General features: G+C 38.7%; 4 protein-coding genes across 4 annotated transcripts in view; 2 read left to right on the top strand and 2 right to left on the bottom strand.

Annotated features, from left to right (window-relative positions):
• The window catches only part of LOC306931117 (lysophosphatidylserine lipase ABHD12-like), a 41,949-nt gene extending 24,335 nt beyond the window's left edge, over nucleotides 1-17,614 (top strand). The window contains exon 14 of the transcript XR_013790972.1: nucleotides 17,598-17,614. The gene's annotated coding sequence lies outside the window, so the exon portion shown is untranslated. The remainder of the gene's footprint in view (nucleotides 1-17,597) is intronic.
• prdx3 (peroxiredoxin 3) lies at nucleotides 13-3,952 on the bottom strand. Its single transcript, XM_079511681.1, has 8 exons — nucleotides 3,873-3,952; nucleotides 3,456-3,549; nucleotides 2,099-2,240; nucleotides 1,741-1,876; nucleotides 1,101-1,204; nucleotides 811-976; nucleotides 580-628; nucleotides 13-546 (listed from the first exon to the last, which is right to left on the bottom strand). Coding segments are annotated over exons 1-8 (729 nt in total). The 5' UTR covers nucleotides 3,909-3,952; the 3' UTR covers nucleotides 13-544.
• On the top strand, nucleotides 4,035-9,761 carry sfxn4 (sideroflexin 4). The gene is made up of 14 exons (XM_079511558.1): nucleotides 4,035-4,223; nucleotides 4,505-4,570; nucleotides 4,686-4,742; nucleotides 5,178-5,204; nucleotides 5,703-5,757; nucleotides 5,919-5,944; nucleotides 6,062-6,115; nucleotides 6,673-6,735; nucleotides 6,882-6,950; nucleotides 7,116-7,206; nucleotides 8,317-8,432; nucleotides 8,507-8,592; nucleotides 9,030-9,147; nucleotides 9,617-9,761. Exons 1-14 carry the CDS (start codon nucleotides 4,185-4,187, stop codon nucleotides 9,692-9,694), a joined length of 945 nt encoding a protein of 314 aa, XP_079367684.1. The 5' UTR covers nucleotides 4,035-4,184; the 3' UTR covers nucleotides 9,695-9,761.
• dennd10 (DENN domain containing 10) lies at nucleotides 10,971-15,886 on the bottom strand. The gene is made up of 10 exons (XM_079511557.1): nucleotides 15,698-15,886; nucleotides 15,540-15,594; nucleotides 14,809-15,005; nucleotides 14,232-14,311; nucleotides 13,914-14,062; nucleotides 13,149-13,260; nucleotides 12,656-12,756; nucleotides 12,345-12,452; nucleotides 11,917-12,011; nucleotides 10,971-11,304 (listed from the first exon to the last, which is right to left on the bottom strand). Exons 2-10 carry the CDS (start codon nucleotides 15,583-15,585, stop codon nucleotides 11,137-11,139), a joined length of 1,056 nt encoding a protein of 351 aa, XP_079367683.1. The 5' UTR covers nucleotides 15,586-15,594; nucleotides 15,698-15,886; the 3' UTR covers nucleotides 10,971-11,136.
• Nucleotides 17,615-17,765: the final 151 nt, after the last annotated feature.

Raw genomic sequence — 17,765 nt, 5'->3', positions numbered from 1 at the left:
GCAAAGAAAAGATCCATTTATAAAGAATATATTTATTACAGACTTGAGTATGAACAGATGCAACTTTTAATTGTGAACTAGTATTTAAAAGGGAATACCAATGCAAACAATTTACCAGATCAAAGAAAACATGTTGCTGGACAACGCAATATCTGAACAACAAAAAACAGTAGGATATGGGTATACCTCACAATGGCATACTTCTACCTCAATGGTGAATACCTATTTTACCAGCTAGACAATGATACTTACAAAAAATGAAGCTAAAGAAACCAGCTTTCCCTGTTTAACTATTTCCATCAGACCCTCATCTGCAAAGACCTTAAATCAGTACACTGGAGCTTTGTGCAATAGTTTGGATCGTCTGGACTGACAATATTGAGAGCTAGCTGTGAAGTAAGTTTATGTCGCTTGCCGACAAGAACCTATTTTCAGCAAGCAACAGCATTGTGCGATGTATGCTGAATTAAGTAGGTAAGCAACTTTTCAATGAATACAAGAGCAACAGGGTGGCATTCCTCTTAAAACAGAACATTCACTTTTCTTTTTTAGTAAGAGCTGTGAGTTGATGTCTTCATTAGTTGACCGTTTCAAAATACTCCTTTGAACCTTCAGGGGTTGGCTTGATCTAAAAAAAAAAAGTATTGGTTGAATGCACATTTAATGCAATGTTAGTATTCAAGAGCATTAATTCATATTTGCTTTTAGTTTTAACATGAGATTATGTCTGCAAAATAAATACTTGTATCGCCACAGTCCTTGTAATGTCTAAGCAATATCTATGTTTGTCAATTTACTGAAGTAACTCACTGTAGGAGAGTCTGGAGTCCAGCTAGCTGGACACACTTCCCCATGGGTCTCCACAAACTGGAACGCCTTTACTAGACGAAGGGTTTCCTCCACACTGCGACCTACTGGCAGGTCATTCACGCTCATGTGCCTAACCACACCTTGTGGATCAATGAGAAACAACCCTCTGAGGGAAATAACAAGTCACAATGGAATTAACGGTTTAGTATGTAATATTACTGGGCTCCAAAGCAATGCTCAAAGTTTGACATCCATTCTTATGTCTAGGCAACATGATGAACACACTGTACCTCAGTGCAATGCCTGGACCTTCCAGAAGAACCCCGTAGTCTTTAGAAACCTGCTTTGTGAGGTCAGCAAGCAGGGGGATGTTGATGTGGCCCAGGCCTCCAGTCTAACAGGACACATTAGTATGAGTTTCAGAAGTCAATACAAGTGGTTATGACAACCACTACCAGAAACGACCAACCATAAAGGGAGGACTTGGGCTTTAGGCGAACATTTCAAAACAATTTAAAAATAGCAGATGTACAAGCTCACAACCTGTTGCGATGTGATGAACTGTGAGCTTGTAGATCAGCCATTTAAAAAAATAAAAAACTATATATATATATATATATATATATATATATATATATATATATATATATATATATATATATATATATATATATGCAGGCCAAAGAGAACTTCCCAAGGGAAAAGGAAGGGACCGCACACTCCAGAGACTCAGGACAAGATTAGTTATGCTTCATTTCTTTATTGCACGACGCGTTTCGCCGTTTGGCTTCGTCAGGTGCTTGCATACATATATGTATGTATCTGTATATATATGGCTAAGACCCTCTAGTGGCTAGATTAGAATAACCATGCTTAGCACAATAATGAGTGAATAGATTAATTATGTAATTCATTTTAATTTAAGTGTACCTTGCGTGGTGTATTAATCCATGCCAGGTGGGTGAAGTGAGAGTCCACAGACACCCCCACCACCTCACAGTTGATGTCATGAAACTCACTGGCCTTGTCACTGAACGAGATGATCTCTGTTGGGCACACAAATGTGCTACGAAAAAAACCCCCACAAATTGAGATTTCACAGCAATGATAGAACATGAATGTGCTCAAATCTACCAAAATGATAAAAACAAACAAGATGCTAAGCATAAGTATTTATTAAGGTAAGATAGAAAGAGAAAATTAGAGAAGTGCTTTAATGCATTCAAAGCACAATGGTGTTATTACAGTATAATACTGTGTATGTTTGAGAATGAACACAATGACTCACAAATCCAGGGGGTAGAAGAACAGGACCAGGTATTTGCCCTTAAAGTCATCCAGGGTCATCTCCTTGAACTCTCCATTGTGGACAGCTGTAGCTTTAAAATGCGGTGCCGGCTGAGTGACAGCTGGGGCGAATCTGACAGCACCTGGAAGAGGCAATTAGAATTTATTAATGCATATTATCCTATGGAAATTAATTATTTTTTTAACCCATTTAGGCCTGACGTCGAGATTTAAAAAATGTCTTCTAAATTCTGACCGTTTTCTGAAATACCTATGTTTCTGTATCAGTGGTGCTCAATATTTCATGTCAAGGACCCCAAAAATGATATGTAATTGGTCGCCGACCCCATCTGAAAATATGTAGTTCCAGGGACCACCCAGAAGCAAAGATTTGAGTTAAAAATGTTCGCTCTGAAAGAATATATATTTGATATTGATATAAGATTTGCACCATTTTCACGATTTTTCAAAAATAGCAGACCTACAAGCTCGTAGTGCGGCACTCGGTGCCGCGCTATGAGCTTGTAGATCTACTATTTCTCAATAGCTAAAGTATAACACAATGCACAAACACCAAATGGGGTTCTCGCCCAGAATTGGTTAAAAGCATGCTTGCATGATATATTTTTATTTGCCCTGGAATGAATTATCATCTGGTGAAATGTAGACACACTTGTAGAATCTAAACGTAATAGATATTTGACATAAATAACTGTCATTTCGTCATTTAAACCGTAATTTAAGACAAGCAGATCGCAAAAGCAATTTGGATGAGTGGGGGAGTCAATGGAGGGTATTGCAACTCTAGATTCATCCCATTATAAAAAAATCTAGAGTTGCAAATTGTGGCTAACATTACAATATATACAGAAGTGAATATAATCTTTGCCATTATTATACAGTACATAGTGCTTCACAATAAGTGAATATGAACTAGTTTCTGGCTATGGCCGTTTTTAGCCCAATGAGTGTTTCTTTTTGCAAAACTAATGCTTGGAATGGATTCAGCATCATGACAACCCCCTAGTTTGACATGTCACATGCAACATAAAGCATGATGATTTTTCCCCCCTTCTATAGGTTGTTAATGGTATGGTCACATACAGACGGCAGATTCTACATACTGGGGACCCATAGTCAACATTTCTAACATAAAACCCTGGTGTACTCAACATGTCCGAGTTCACAATGGGGCTGGCAAGTAAACTATAGTAGTGGTGGTTGACAGACTAGGTGAACATGTTATCAATCAATACAGTACATACTGGTTGACAGACTAGATGAATATGTTATCAATAAATACAGTACATACTGGTTGACAGGTGAATATGTTATCAATCAATAAATACAGTACATACTGGTTGACAGACAGGCTCTGTGGACAGTAGAACAGACTGAGGCTCCATGGGGACTGAGTGATGCAACTTTCAGTCCTCCTGCAGCAACTCTTGCCTAAGAAAAAAAGAGTCAGAATGTCAATTATTTATCTATGTCAAGATAAGGGATTATTATAGCAATACGTGTACTTTAAGACGTTTATTTAAACGTTAATGTATTATTTATTTACTCAAACAGAACAGAACTCATAACGCTAGTATAATGAATGATTCACGCGCTCGCGACACTTGTCAACTGTGAGTGACAAGACTTCAGTGACGCATGCATGAACGACAACATGTATTTATTATGGTCACGTCCAGTTTATCAACACTACTTTTACTTACAAACATCGAATAAACACTTTTAAAACAGACAGTAACTTCATTGTCACTCACAGAGGTCCTGAGCAGTCTTCCAATGGTGGTCGCCATGTTGGATTATGAGAGCAGCTGAGCTGTGACGTCCTAGAAGACGTCGAATTGCAGTGCAGTGATGCAAATGATACTTTGCGCAGCTTTTAGAAGTACTATGGCACAAGCTGGAAAACACGCCTACAATGGCCATGTGTTTGATTCTCATTGCGGAAGTGGAAGAATGAATATGACCTCGAATCGATGCAATGAATGCATGATCAATAATTGCTCATTTAATATTATCTTGCACCTTTTTTGCCATAGTATTAGTCCATAGTCAGAACAGACAACCGAATGGATCCTAATCTATTGCACTGGAAAAATGAGGGAAAGGTAACGTTGCTACGCATCATTGTTTATGTTTAGTTTTTTTTTTAATTGATTGATTTATTAACAGTTTGCAGAATTACAGTACATTTCAAGTACAACTCAATACAAAAACTGTTAACTGTGAGTGGACGACACCATAAAGCATTACACTTGTTTACAATAGGGCCCACCATTTTCAATTCATCAAGTTTATATCATTGATGTTGATACAGTATGGGATCATGCCATCCCATTGGTTAAGGAATGAGGATATTATACTTAAATGAATGTTCTTTTAATTGCAGTCATTCTTCAGTCGACTGCGGATCTGTCTTAATCTTCTGGATCCTAGTTGTTTGTTCTCCTCTGATGTGAGTATAGTATCCACTCCACTCCATGCAGTAGTAATATCAACAATGATAATAATGATACATAACAACAGTAATGTATCATTGTCATGTGTCAAATTACGATTGTTCTCTTCAGGCTGAAATACAGAATGCACGTGCTGTCTTCATAAGTGGAGAAAAACAACGAGAAAGGGTAGGCCTAAGAATGATAGAAATAGTCTCTATAGTATTCTACTAGCCCTAGAATGTCTCTGTTGTTACATACAGTTGGTACAGTATTCCACTTACAGGAGCCATAGATCAGTGTCATGACTTGTGGTTGCAGCGGTAGAACGGCGGCATAAATGTGATAAATGCTCCGTTTGTACAAAGATGTGGAGTCCTCTAGTTTCACATGGAGGACAATACCTCACTCCACGTCTTTGGAATTATTTAATGGGCGAGTACATTTATCACATTTATGCCGCCGTTCTACCGCTGCAACCGCAAATCATGACACTGATCTATGGCTCCTGTATGTGGAATACTGTACTAACTGTAGACATTCTAGGGCTAGTATTCTACCAGCTAATAGTTTTTCTTTGATGTCTGTCCTGATGCATAAAACCAGTTATGTCTCCTCTTCCAGGATGAACATGCATGGGCTCTTTCTATGGTAAGTAACAATAGAATAACAAAAGACAACAGTTATTACAGCATATCTGCCCGCATGAACAATTTACAATTTAGGCATTTAGCAGACGCTCTTAATCCAGAACGATTTGCAGTAAGCAAGAACAAAAAGCATGGCAATACATCACATACATAAAAAGTAGTTATGAACATACGTAACCGTGGAATATCTATATAATGAAACTATACATACTATACTATACTATACTATACTATACTATACTATACTATACTATACTATACTATACTATACATATATACTATAAAGTGCTATGACTACATAAAATGCAATTCTAGTGCTGTCTACGTAACATGCTATAAGTCTGTATAAAATGCTATCTAAGTCTACATAAAGTGCTATCTAAGGGGCTAGGGCAAGTGCTACGGGCCATGATGACATCATCAAAACTTTAGATTAATTTTAGAATTCTAATGTAATTTAAACTATATAAAACATTGTCTCTTATTATTCTCTTCACAGTCCTCTGTACATGCTGATTCTGGTGCTGTAATCCCCATAGGGTTCCGTCCTCCGGGTAGAGTTGGTTTTGTTTGTTATGTTATGCAGAGCAATGTTGGCGCTGTGCATATTTTGCACCTTTTGTGATGAGTATTATTGTATTTCACACTATAGTACCGTGTGGTTGAATGACTGCAGCTGATAATATGCCTTTTTACTGTGTATTCTTCTTTCTAGCTTTATTACCAATATCAGCCCCTTTGGTAAGTGTTATTAAAGAAATAACAGCAGTAAATACTTTTACAATGTGGGCATTGCATTTGATGTTAATGAAAAGTCTGTGTTTCTTTTTGTTTTGACTTTTTTGTTTGGTTTTTCAGGTTGTTTTAAGCCTTCTTCCACATAGAGGAGTCCAACCAGCATTGTTTTGGCAGGTAGGTCTTGAATTATGTTTCTAAAAACATAATTCACCAGGCTTTCCACCTCGGAGGAAAGCCTGGTCTGTGTTACAAAATTGCCGTGTGAACCGGTCTAGAGCGGATGATATCGCTACGTCATGTTGTAGTCATTGTTTTGTAGTCAATAGGCAGGAACCATCATCAGAAAGTTCCTTTCCCTCAAACCGGAAGAATATCAATAAAAGCTCTCGTAGCCTGCGGCTTTTATTGAGAAAGGGAAAAGGAAGTTCCAGATTGATGGTTCCTGCCTGATGACTACAAAACAATGACTACAACATGACGTAGCGATTTCATCCACTCCCGGGGGGGTGGGTCGCCACCCCAGCCCCCAATGATGTGTTTCGGCCAGGCAGTGGCTTGATGTAGTGGCTTATACTAGCTGTGATGTCACAGCAAATAACTAACAAAATACGTGGTGTGTGTGTGTATATATATATATATATATATATATATATATATATACTGTATATACTTTCTGTATATATACTGTATATACTTTTATACTCTATATAAAGGAGAAATGTGTCTTGCAGTTTTTGCTTCACAGTTACAGTGCTGGATTCAACTATGCAAACAGAAATTCTTCTGCAGAGAAGGTATTATCAATTTCTCACTTTCAACCTGGTGTCCCCAATATATATATATATATATATATATATATATATATATATATATATATATATCATTTTCTTTTTTTGCACTTTTGTTTTATTAATCCTTCATGTCGACATCACATCACCAGGGAATGGAGACATCTTTGAAGCAGGTTCTATTGGTTGGTGGATCAGTTACATATGCAACATGTGCTGGGGTGTGTATAACTTTAGTGAACATTGTGTGCTATACAATGTTTATATTTCATATTTTCCCTATACATAATATACACTATACACTTAAATAGACCACTGAGAGCGGTTGAAAGGTATAAAACGTATAATTCTAACCAAACATCATATCACTATGCCTTGTGTTTCAGGCAATCCCTCAAATAGTCATTAATCGACTTGGAATTATCAGCTCACCCTTCCAGATTTTCCTTAGGTCAATATTGCCAATCCCCCTCTCTGGTAAGTGAAATATTACTAAACTTGACCGAATTTAAGAACATGTGCTTATTTAGTGCTGAAAGCAAGTGTTGGGGCGGGTGGTGTAGAAAGTAGACACACATGCGTATCTATACATTACCAGAAAAAAACTAAATTTGATAAAAAGAGCAAAAGTGGTTGGCTTTATTAAATAGCTTTTTTCATAATGTGCTGTCAAATCTTTCTGTCTTTCATATTGTATACAGGTGGATGTGCACACATTAACTTATTCCCAGTCATCATCAGTGTTACGGCAGATACGTTTCCTACAGTTTCGCTGTTGCGTGACTGGATGCAATTCCATGCAAATCACCTTCAGCTGCAGCATTGGCTGAATCACCTTTTCATACATAATAAACGGCATGGGGTGATCTCCCTGAAAGCTTTCAGCATAGGTTGCAGCTATGGCATATGCGCATCTGATCAAGATAATTAGTTATTTGGCAACACCTGTGTGAAATACCAACGCTTTCATATAGCCTTTAGAATAAGCTTTTTCTTTTTTTTTGTGGCCATCTGCAGGCCAGCCATGTGTACTGCATCTTTATCTTGAAAACGAAGCAGTTTACCGGTCTCGAGTGGACGTCTTACATAATTAACATAACCGCAATGTAGACGCAGTAAAGTTTTATATCGTTCACAAAACTTAGGCGGGGAACAGCCCGCGACGTCCTCGTGAAGGCAGCCCCTCAGAAGTGTGGAACACTATCAGGTACTATACTGTACAATAGCTAACGTGACTCAGCTAGAAAGGCTTACCATCTTCATTTCTGAGTCGGAGGAGCACTTTCTAGGAAACGTTAGCTGATCATCTTGAGGGCAGACAAAATTAACCTTGTATGCCTGGTATAGTTCCATCCCAATTCTGGCATATATAGAGGCAGTATGCCATTTTTGAGCTGGGCATACAGTACAGCAAATACAAACCTCATTACCCCTAAAACCCATATGCTATAAATGAACATAATTAAAATTTGCCTTCAGAGTTGAGTTTTTTGAAAATGTACCCAGTCTATACAATTTGTATGCATCCGAGTGCTCATAATTGATTGACAAAGGTATAATCTAAGTGTGCTGCATAATTCTCCCTAGCTGCTCTGGCCGCCTTCAATGTGTATATTGTCAGAAGTGAGGAGTCAATGAATGGAGTCCAAGTGTTTGATTCTGACGGCAACACTGTTGGTATCTCTAAAGCAGCAGGAGAGAAGGTAAGGATCCAACAATTTGTATTTTTTACATGAATAAATGACAACATTTTATTGATTTCCCTTTCTCTGTTTAGGCTGTAAGGGACACTGCATTGTCACGAGCAACACTGATGGGTACAACAGCTGCCCTTCCCAATCTCCTGCTTTTCCTCTTAAAAAGGTGAGTAACTACCTGTTTCCAACCGGTGTATTCACTATAATGTTAGATTGCGATTCCCAGGCATAGTTGATAACATTATGCTCTATGTGTGATGCTTAATTACATGAAGATTTCAATCATTAAGTATGATTAAATAATGTTATTGTAGAGTAGAGGGGTTGACAACTGAAAATGTCCTATTGTTAATCCACCCTGCTTCGGAATTAAGTGAATAACACCATCTTGCAACCACTTGAACCCCAGCATGCCTATTCAAGGGGGAACATTCGCCAAAAATAGCTGCTTTACAAGTTCACAACACGTGTTAACTTGTGAACTCACGCTGTGAGCTTATAGGTCGTCTGTTTTTGACAACAAATTTGGTGTAGACGGAAGAAAGCGGTACAGTTTGGTTAGTAACCCAGGTCCGTTGCAACAATTTCAACCACTCCTTACAGGACGAGATTTTTCCAGAAGAACCCCATGTTAATGACTCCTATACGTCACTTCAGCACTGCACTTATTCTGGGCATGATGATCCCGGTCTCCTTCAGTCTCTTTCCACAGCTGGGAACGGTAAGGCTGTTAACCCATTTAGACCTGAGGACGATTCTATAAATGTCTTCTAAATCATGAGTTTTCTGAAAACCCTATCTTTTTTGTCAGTGGTTCTCAAACTATTTCATGTCAAGGAGCCCCAGAATGATATGTATTTGGCCGCCGACCCCCATCTGAAAATCTGTTGCTCCAGGGACCCCCAGAAGCAAATATTTGAGTTAAAAACGTTTGCTCTGAAAGAATATATATTCAAAGATTTGCGCCACATTGTCACGATTTTTCAAAAATACCTACAAGCAGACCTACAAGCTCGTAGTGCTACGAACTTGTAGGTCTGCTATTTTTCAATGGCTAAAGTAGAACATAATGCTTAAAACACCAAAAGGGGTTCCCACTCAGAATGGGTTAAAAGTGAATTTGTGTTTATTTTCTGTCCTGTCCTCTTCCATCTGACTGCAATTCAACATAACCTCATCCAACCTTGCAGATCAAAAAGGAAAACGTGGAGAAGGATCTGCAGGCTGCGGCTGCAGATGGTCAGCTGTTCTATCATAGAGGATTGTGAGGAGCCATTAACAAGTCTGCTTGTCCAGGGAATACAGCTGCCATTAGCTTCACTTAATTAGGAATTGTGACAATAAAAATCCCTGGGCGTAAAACTACATCCAGGTGTTAGACTTGCAATACTTGTACAAATGTAATTTGCATAATACCAAAATAATTAATGCAATTGTTTGTTAACTTAACTCGTGTACTGCATGTCTGGTACATGCAATGGAGTTTGCAATAAATGTGTAGATTCTTATTTATTCAAAATAAAAATATACATTTGTGATATTACATTTATTCAAAGATATTAATCAGTTCATAGAAAATACTTTAATTTTGATCTATTAAATTAGCAATTATATTACAAACCGTGTCCAATCTGAAATATTGCAGGCATGTTGATGAAATGTACACAAGTATTGTGTACATAAACATAACCTCAACAGAAGAGAAGCATCAATCAGTATGATAATTTGACCAGTAGATGGCAGTAGATGGCCAAAAGGAACAATGAGAAAGCACCATGTTATAATAAAACCATGACAAATTACATGATCTATTGCATTATAAAGTGACTGGAACCGTGGTTAGTATATTAAACTTTATTAAAAATTTTAATAAAAAAAAAAATATTTTTTCCCATATCTGTTTTATGTTCATTTTAATGATCTGATAACTAATTTGTAAAAAACAACTGAGTAAAGAATACATCCTTATAATTTCAGCTGCCATTAGGCATCAAAGCACAATCATTCTTTTGTATTCACTGGTGAGGAATGGAACGGGTGCAAAAGACAAAAATAAGAATTGTGACTTCTGTCCACCCAGAGCAACACGTGGCCGCACACAGGTAGCTTTGCATTGTCAGGACCTGTAGGCTGACCTGACACTTTTATACTCAGTCTCCAAAACCCTGGTTGAATTACCTCAAATATAATATTTGACTCTTAAAACATATACAACATGCTAATATCACACTTGCACTTGTTGGCAATGGTAGCTACATGCTGTCACATACTGTATGCTGGCACAGAAATTCATTTTTATCTCGACTGAATGAATGTGATGGATTGGCCATGTCCTCAGAATGGACATCAACGAGATCCCAAGAGTCGCATTACACTGGACCCCAGAAGGCAAGAGGATGAAAGGAAGGCCTAAAATGACATGGCGTAGGATGATAGAGAAGGAGCTCCAGCAACAACAGAAGATGGCCAAAGACAGATGCAAGTGGAGAAACTTTGTTGCTGCCTTATGTGCCAGCCGGTGTAATGGTGATAAGTAAGAAAGGATGAATGTGACTAGTTTATTCCATTAAAAGGTGCTGTAAATAATATATTTTTTTAAAACAAAAAAATATTGTTAAGATGTTAAAGCTGCTATAAGCAATAATGTCAAAAATTTGAATGACTTTTTTTTTTACATACTGTAGTAAAGCAATTTGAAAGTAGGTCAACGTTATATTCTTAAAAGTTGCTCAGCAGCCGCCAAATGAAACAGGAAGTTCTCAGTTGCTGGGGGGAAGTGACGCTGTTTTAACCCCTCCAGTGTGATTTTAGAGTTCTCTCCTTCGTCTGCCAGTGCAATCAAGTTCGCAAGTATCTCTTTTGTCTTTACAGAAATGTCCTGTGAACAAAATGAGTAAATAAATTAAGGTGCACAATTACAAAAACTCATGATCCTAAAATGTATATAAAATACATGTTTTGTTCGGACTCGCCCCTTTACCAACTCGCCCCAGGCGTACAGCCGGCGGAACTGCACGGCCAGGTATTCCTAAAGTAACCTAAGTAAATTATGCTTAAACGGTTAAACCTAACCTTATTCCTAACCTTAACCTCAGTAAAACTATGCCTGAACCTAACCCTATACCTAAACTTAACCCCAGTAAAACTACACCTATAACCCTAAACTTATTTCTAACCTTATTCTCAGTAAAACAAAATAAAGAATACAAGAACCGTCGGACCGAGCGGTCGGCATGAGGTCGGCGAGATGGTTTAGTTTAGGGGCGACCTGTACCTGATACCATTTACTGTATACTGATTTATTTTATTATGTATCAAAATGTGTCCATATGTACTACTCATTTCATAATCAGAATATTCAGTGTATAAATTACAAGGTTCATTTTCTACATGATGCATCCCTGGTTTCAGACAGTGTCATATTGCTATGCATCTACTACTACTAAAGGTCTCACTGATAAACATATTGGTATTCAAAGTGTGTCCTCACCTTGATAACCTGACTGTCCGTTCTATCGGCATCCTCTGCAGACTGGACAATAAATTGGCCAATGTCCTTGTGTAGCTTTCCCATAGCCATGGCCTCTGTTAAAAGACAATGGTATTCAGTGAAAAAGAAACCCTCATTATTTGATTCCAAGAGTCATTGGAAACATATTCATGTTGCCAGTGTAGTGCACAGATAGACACTAGGGGGTGCTAGCCTAACCACCTGCCCTTGCCCTCTGGACAGCTTTAAAAAATTCTTGATTAAAAAAAAGCTTCTAATATATTATTTATGCCCCAAAATCTATAAATCTCACACTATTAAGGCAACCGGCCGGTTCCATGCTGCACAAGGTGCCCTTTTTTTACTTGAGCACCTGCCCCTCTAAATGTCTGTGCACGCCACTGCATGTTGCAATGAATGAATCACACCTTTGGCACTCTGTGATACTGTGATGACGCTGTCTGGGAGGTTCACGTACACATCAAACAAGTCCAATTTGTTGCTCACTTCTGGATCTGTAAATCCTGCCACATATCCTACAGGGAGAATGAAGACACAGATTCATACATTCACATTTGTAATGTTGGCAATACAGATGGTGGCTACTGGCTAATCGCTAAACATGAGCGTGAGCCTCTTCACAAATATGTTTCTCTTTCGACAGCATAGCACACATCGGAAAGCACTAAACTCAACTTCTGCCATAAAGTTGAGTCCGTGAAGCAGCAGTCTTCCTCACCTGGACATTTCTTGAGGTCATCCAGTTCTATGTCGGTCAGGTGCACATATGGGTGGAGAATTGACCAGTCTTTCCTATGCCATGTCAAAGCTGGTAGAACTCTGGCAGGAAATCCAAAATAATTCCAATGAAAATGATTGGCAAAACTGATTACGGCCGTGGATAGTTAGCTGTCCACATGGCACTGGTAAAGGAAAATGCCGTTAAGCCATCATGTTTACAATTTAGGCATTTAGCAGACGCTCCAGAGTTACATTAAGCAAGAACAAAAAAGCATGGCAATACATCACATACTGTACATAAAAAGTAGTTTTCATGAAACATGCGTAAGCTAAGAACGTAATCTCTATATAATGCCGCAAGATATATAACCAGTAACCACATTATTTACTCTGACCAATCAAATAGCATTATGGTCACATGGCTGAATATCCATTACCAATGATTATCAAACTGTAAACCAAGATGTTTACATTCTCCTTTCAATATTCACCTGGTAAACTCAAGCAGTGCTTCAATACGGGGGTGATGGACAACAATTCTTTTCTTCAGCATAAGGGCAGTATATAGAATGATGGTCTCCATTCCAAATTGGGACACAACATCTGAAAGAGAGAATGATGCACAGCAATAACCTCTTTAGATCTCTGATGTAATCTGAATAGTGTTGTTAGAGTTGTGATCTTTCTACTAATTTGAATTATGTTACAGTGAGAAGGTCTAAATGACTTAGGACCAGGCCGATTCTAAAAACGCCTTCTAAATCCTGACCAAATTTGTCTGAAAAAATGTTTATTCAAAAATTACAAAAACGTTATGTTGCTATATACTGTACATAGCCGGTATCTTCTATCTATCCATCTTATTAATCAAGTAACACATTGAATGCAGTGTGAAACATAGCTAAAGCCTAATGTATACTATACTGTCGCTCGCAGCTGTGTCACTCGCTAAAAAGAACTTCGACATGACATGTTAGCTTGAAAACCTAGTATTTCAGCCCAGGCATGCAGATTGCTTGCCATATCGGCCTCACATAATTGCCAGTGTGTAGGCCAGTGGTGTGGCCACTAAAGAGAATAACTGCCAATAACTAGGATTATGATCCTAACATGTTACACACACAGTAATTCATCATAGGACATGTCTGTTTGAATCTAAACGTCGACTCATAATTCAAGTGCACTGAGATTAATTTGAAAACAATCAAGTTTGATAGGCTATGGCTCAGGGCCTCTTAGCAACAGTAATGTTTTACCTTTTACAGAACCTGCTAAATATGCCTTCCTGACATCGTAATCCTTGATGAGAAATGAGCCATTTTCATCGCTCTGGCAAAAGCCTTTGGTGAGGACAGCGATGTAACCTTCCATCATTTTCACCGGACTGCCATGTTTGTTGTACATTCTGAATAATAAAACATACAAAACACCACAGCAACATGAATATTAAGTGCTGTTTGAATCCCACTGTAATAATTGATCTTGAAATAGTACATTATTGTGTTTTACAACCACATTGAGAGTGAAGAGTTGGAAACATTATTTTGATTATTTAATGTGTACACTGACTGTACCTGCATAGTACTCTACTGAATGCAGCATACTTCTCAGGATTGAAGTCTTTTGCTGTAACAACTATTGAAAAATGCGTGACCTACATAATAAAATGACATACAAAAACAAAAGTAATTTAAGGCTTTCTTTAGGTCCACATTACCCAATCAAATTCAACCTTCATAGACATGCAGTTACATTAAAATAGCCACTCATGCCAGAGTCATTATTGTTCAGATCATTTTAAATAGAATGATTGGGAGTGTCTATTTAAAGGCACTACCTCCCCCTGACCAGCCAGGGCGCCTGATTGAGGGGAAAGGAACTGGTCGGAATAACGTGTTCCCTCCACACGCTACGTCCGGCCGGGGAAATCCCCCCCTGTCAGGTGAAAAGAAGCATCTTGGACTCCTCATGCATAGAAGGAAGCATGAGGTCAGTCCGCTTCCCCCCCCCAGGTCCGCTGCCCCCCCAGGTTGGCAGAGGAAGCCCAGGATTACATTAGATAATTGACACTGGGTGAAAAAAATGGGTTGCAAAATTGTGGGCTAAAAAATTAATTAAAAAATAAAATAAAAATAAAGGCACTACTTATACCTTATTCAGGGCACTGGGCTCCTGTACTTCAACGGTGGAGATGTAGAACCACGTACGACAGAACTGACCAAACACAAAGGTGTTGAGACCTCGGCTGTCATGCATCAGACAGCACTTTCTTAGCAAAACTTCTCTCAGTTCTGTACTGACGGAGGGAAAGCTCCACACCCACAGGGTGTCTCCATTCACATCTTTCTCTGAGGGAGGGGAGAGTCAAGACATTGTTGTATACGAACTACTAAAAGAAAAACAGCAGGATTTAATTCTTCAAAAGGTTGGTATATCACTTATTTTAGTGGTATACAGTAAAATCCTCAGTTTTAATGTTTGTTACAACCAAATGGACCATGTGTACACCACGCTCAGAGTTAAAAATCAACCCTCAGGATTTTTCAGCTCACTGCTGACAGTGCTTAAAAAAGGCCAAATCCTTAGTGATCCTTGTTGCCTATTAAATTAAATTAAATTAGATTTAATTGAATTGTCCAATTACATATTAGGCCTAGACTCCTAGCATGCAGATATTATTACTTAAATTGACCATGAGTGGTCCGTATAATATAGAGAGCCCAGCCTGACAGGGTAGTTTATATCACACTGCTATCATGTGATGCAGCAGTCCATGATACTGGGACGAAGTTCACAGGAAAACAACACTAATAGTGTAAGAGTAAGATTTAAAAAGAAAAGAAAGAACAGCTGTAGAGCTTGTGAAATAAAACTTTGCTTACCAATTAATCCGACACTTAGCATAAACTGTGTTTCAGTTGCTGCCATGTTCCATCCCTGAAAAGAGTTGACAAAACAATGACAATCACAACTATGTTTAATATAAATAAGAAAAGCTTGCTGAAGTCATCATCATAAAACAATACAGCTATAACGTTACCTTGAACTCCTGCCTATACCAGCCTGAATATGCGATGCCTGGTGAGATCAAACAAAGAAAGAACTAAATGTAAATAGAAAAGTAGCCAAGGGACTGGTAGCAATTAAATAGTGCTGCTGTCAACGACATAGTAGTTCCTTCTTCTTGACGAGGAATCAAATGAAGGCGGAGTCAGAAGAACTGTCACAACCATTCACGTTACGTGGAACGACACATGCGCAGTACAGTCAGATATAACGGGTGATGGTGCATTAACATAGTGACTCGTAAACTCGCTTAAATCACCACCACAACCACGTATTCGTGACCAGTTAGAGTGCTTATTTAAATCTAATGTATGAACCGAGAAAATGAGAACATTAAAACCAATATTAATTGATCCACACATTTTGTTTTAAATATATAATATCAGTCGACATAATTACCAGGTTGAGACGGGACTTTGAACGCACCTTCAGAAGAGCACATACGGGAACTTTTGTGTGCCAGGTTTGTAGAAAACCCCCTTGAGGAGGCCTCGATTTCACCACAAATTATTTGTATCTACTATAGGCCTACATTTAGACTTTACTTATTTACTTATATAGACTTAATTTATTTATTTAACAACTAAATCATTCTTTGGCAGTGCTTTTGGAAGCTATCACAGTAAATTGCTCCATTTTGCATTGTTGTCTAGGGACAGATAATGCCCCGCTCACCGGCTGTCACTGAGTGAAAGATTATTTAACCAAAATCACAAAATATAGTAAAAGATGGGCCTGACCAAAGCCATATAAGGAGAATGGACCGGATAAAGCCTAGAGAGCTGTCAGTAATGTAAATTGGCCCTGACGGCAGACTGCTGGGCCAGCGCTGGCGCTTGGGGCATCGGGGGGGTCTGATCAACATATGGAATTAATTCTGTACTGGCCATATATGGAGCGTGTCTTGAGTGTACAGGGTTTGATGAGGTCAGATCAACAAGAGCTGCTGGCCGGCTGGCTCCATATATTGCAGATTCTAGGTGATAATCCAGACTTCTCCTTGTATGGTTATCCTTATCCAGAGTTAGATGAGGTGAGGTCAGTGTCGTGATCTTCATATATATGGAGATGGCCATATATGGTGGTGTGACGTGTCACGAGGCGTGATGTCATGAGGCATGACCATATATGGAGGCGTTAAGGAATAAGGGTCTCCATGATGTCACATGGTCAGATCCATATATGGAGATGTAAGGCTCTCCATGTCACGTGAAGTCACAAGGCATGATTGACGTGTCACGAGGCGTGATGTCATGAGGCGTGACCATGTATGGAGGCGTTAAGGGTCTCCATGATGTCACGTGATGTCACAAGGTCAGATCCATATATGGAGATCTAATTAAGGGTCTCCAATGGAGATCTCCATGTATGGAATGTGACATCACATGACATCATGGAATGTGACATCACATGACATCATGGAGACTCTCCATGATGTCATGTGATGTCACATTCCATATATGGAGATCTAAGGGTCCCCAATGAACCCTTAGATCTCCATATATGGAATGTCTCCATTGGAGACATTCCATTGGAGACCCTTAGTTCTCCATATATGGAATGTGACATCACATGACATCATGGAGACTCTCATGATGTCACAATTAAGGCATGATGGATTGGCAACCATATATGGTGGTGTGACGGACGCGATACGCAGTATTTCATAGTAAATTCCGACCTTTGGTCACAATTAGTCAACAAAATCAACACTGTGACCCCTAGGTAGTCTCATCTGCGAAGAGAAAGGAGTATAGAGGGTATGCGCGTGACATCATCATCATACCCGGAAGTTATGCAGGATTGATTGATTGAAATATTTATTAACAGTTTGCAGAATTACAGTACATTTCGAGCACAAACTCAATACAAAGACTGTTAACTGTGAGTGGACGACCCAATTAAGCATTACACTTGTTTACAAGAGGGGCCACCTTGTTCAATTCATCAAAACATTTAGAGACATACAAATAGACACTTCTATATAGTCAAAGAACAGAACAGGAATTCATCATAAAGGAGGTAAAAAGGGAAAATAAACA

Source organism: Electrona antarctica (assembly GCF_951216825.1).
Source record: "Electrona antarctica genome assembly, chromosome: 10".
Lineage (NCBI taxonomy): Eukaryota > Metazoa > Chordata > Actinopteri > Myctophiformes > Myctophidae > Electrona > Electrona antarctica.
Note: the sequence above shows the minus strand (reverse complement) of the source record. Positions and strands in the feature narration are given on the sequence as shown.

Excerpts from the sequence above, each read along its gene's own strand:
- sfxn4 (XM_079511558.1), top strand. The coding sequence starts at position 4,185 with ATGGATCCTAATCTATTGCACTGGAAAAATGAGGGAAAG. Across the intron at positions 4,571-4,685 it reads GTTGTTTGTTCTCCTCTGAT|GCTGAAATACAGAATGCACG; the intron begins GTGAGTATAGTA and ends TGTTCTCTTCAG. Across the intron at positions 8,433-8,506 it reads CTAAAGCAGCAGGAGAGAAG|GCTGTAAGGGACACTGCATT; the intron begins GTAAGGATCCAA and ends TTCTCTGTTTAG.
- prdx3 (XM_079511681.1), bottom strand. The coding sequence starts at position 3,908 with ATGGCGACCACCATTGGAAGACTGCTCAGGACCTCT. Across the intron at positions 3,550-3,872 it reads GAAGACTGCTCAGGACCTCT|GCAAGAGTTGCTGCAGGAGG; the intron begins GTGAGTGACAAT and ends TTTTTTTCTTAG. Across the intron at positions 629-810 it reads GGACTCCAGACTCTCCTACA|ATCAAGCCAACCCCTGAAGG; the intron begins GTGAGTTACTTC and ends TTTTTTTTTTAG.
- dennd10 (XM_079511557.1), bottom strand. The coding sequence starts at position 15,585 with ATGGCAGCAACTGAAACACAGTTTATGCTAAGTGTCGGATTAATTG. Across the intron at positions 14,312-14,808 it reads AGCCCAGTGCCCTGAATAAG|GTCACGCATTTTTCAATAGT; the intron begins GTATAAGTAGTG and ends TTTATTATGTAG. Across the intron at positions 12,453-12,655 it reads TGACCTCAAGAAATGTCCAG|GATATGTGGCAGGATTTACA; the intron begins GTGAGGAAGACT and ends TTCTCCCTGTAG.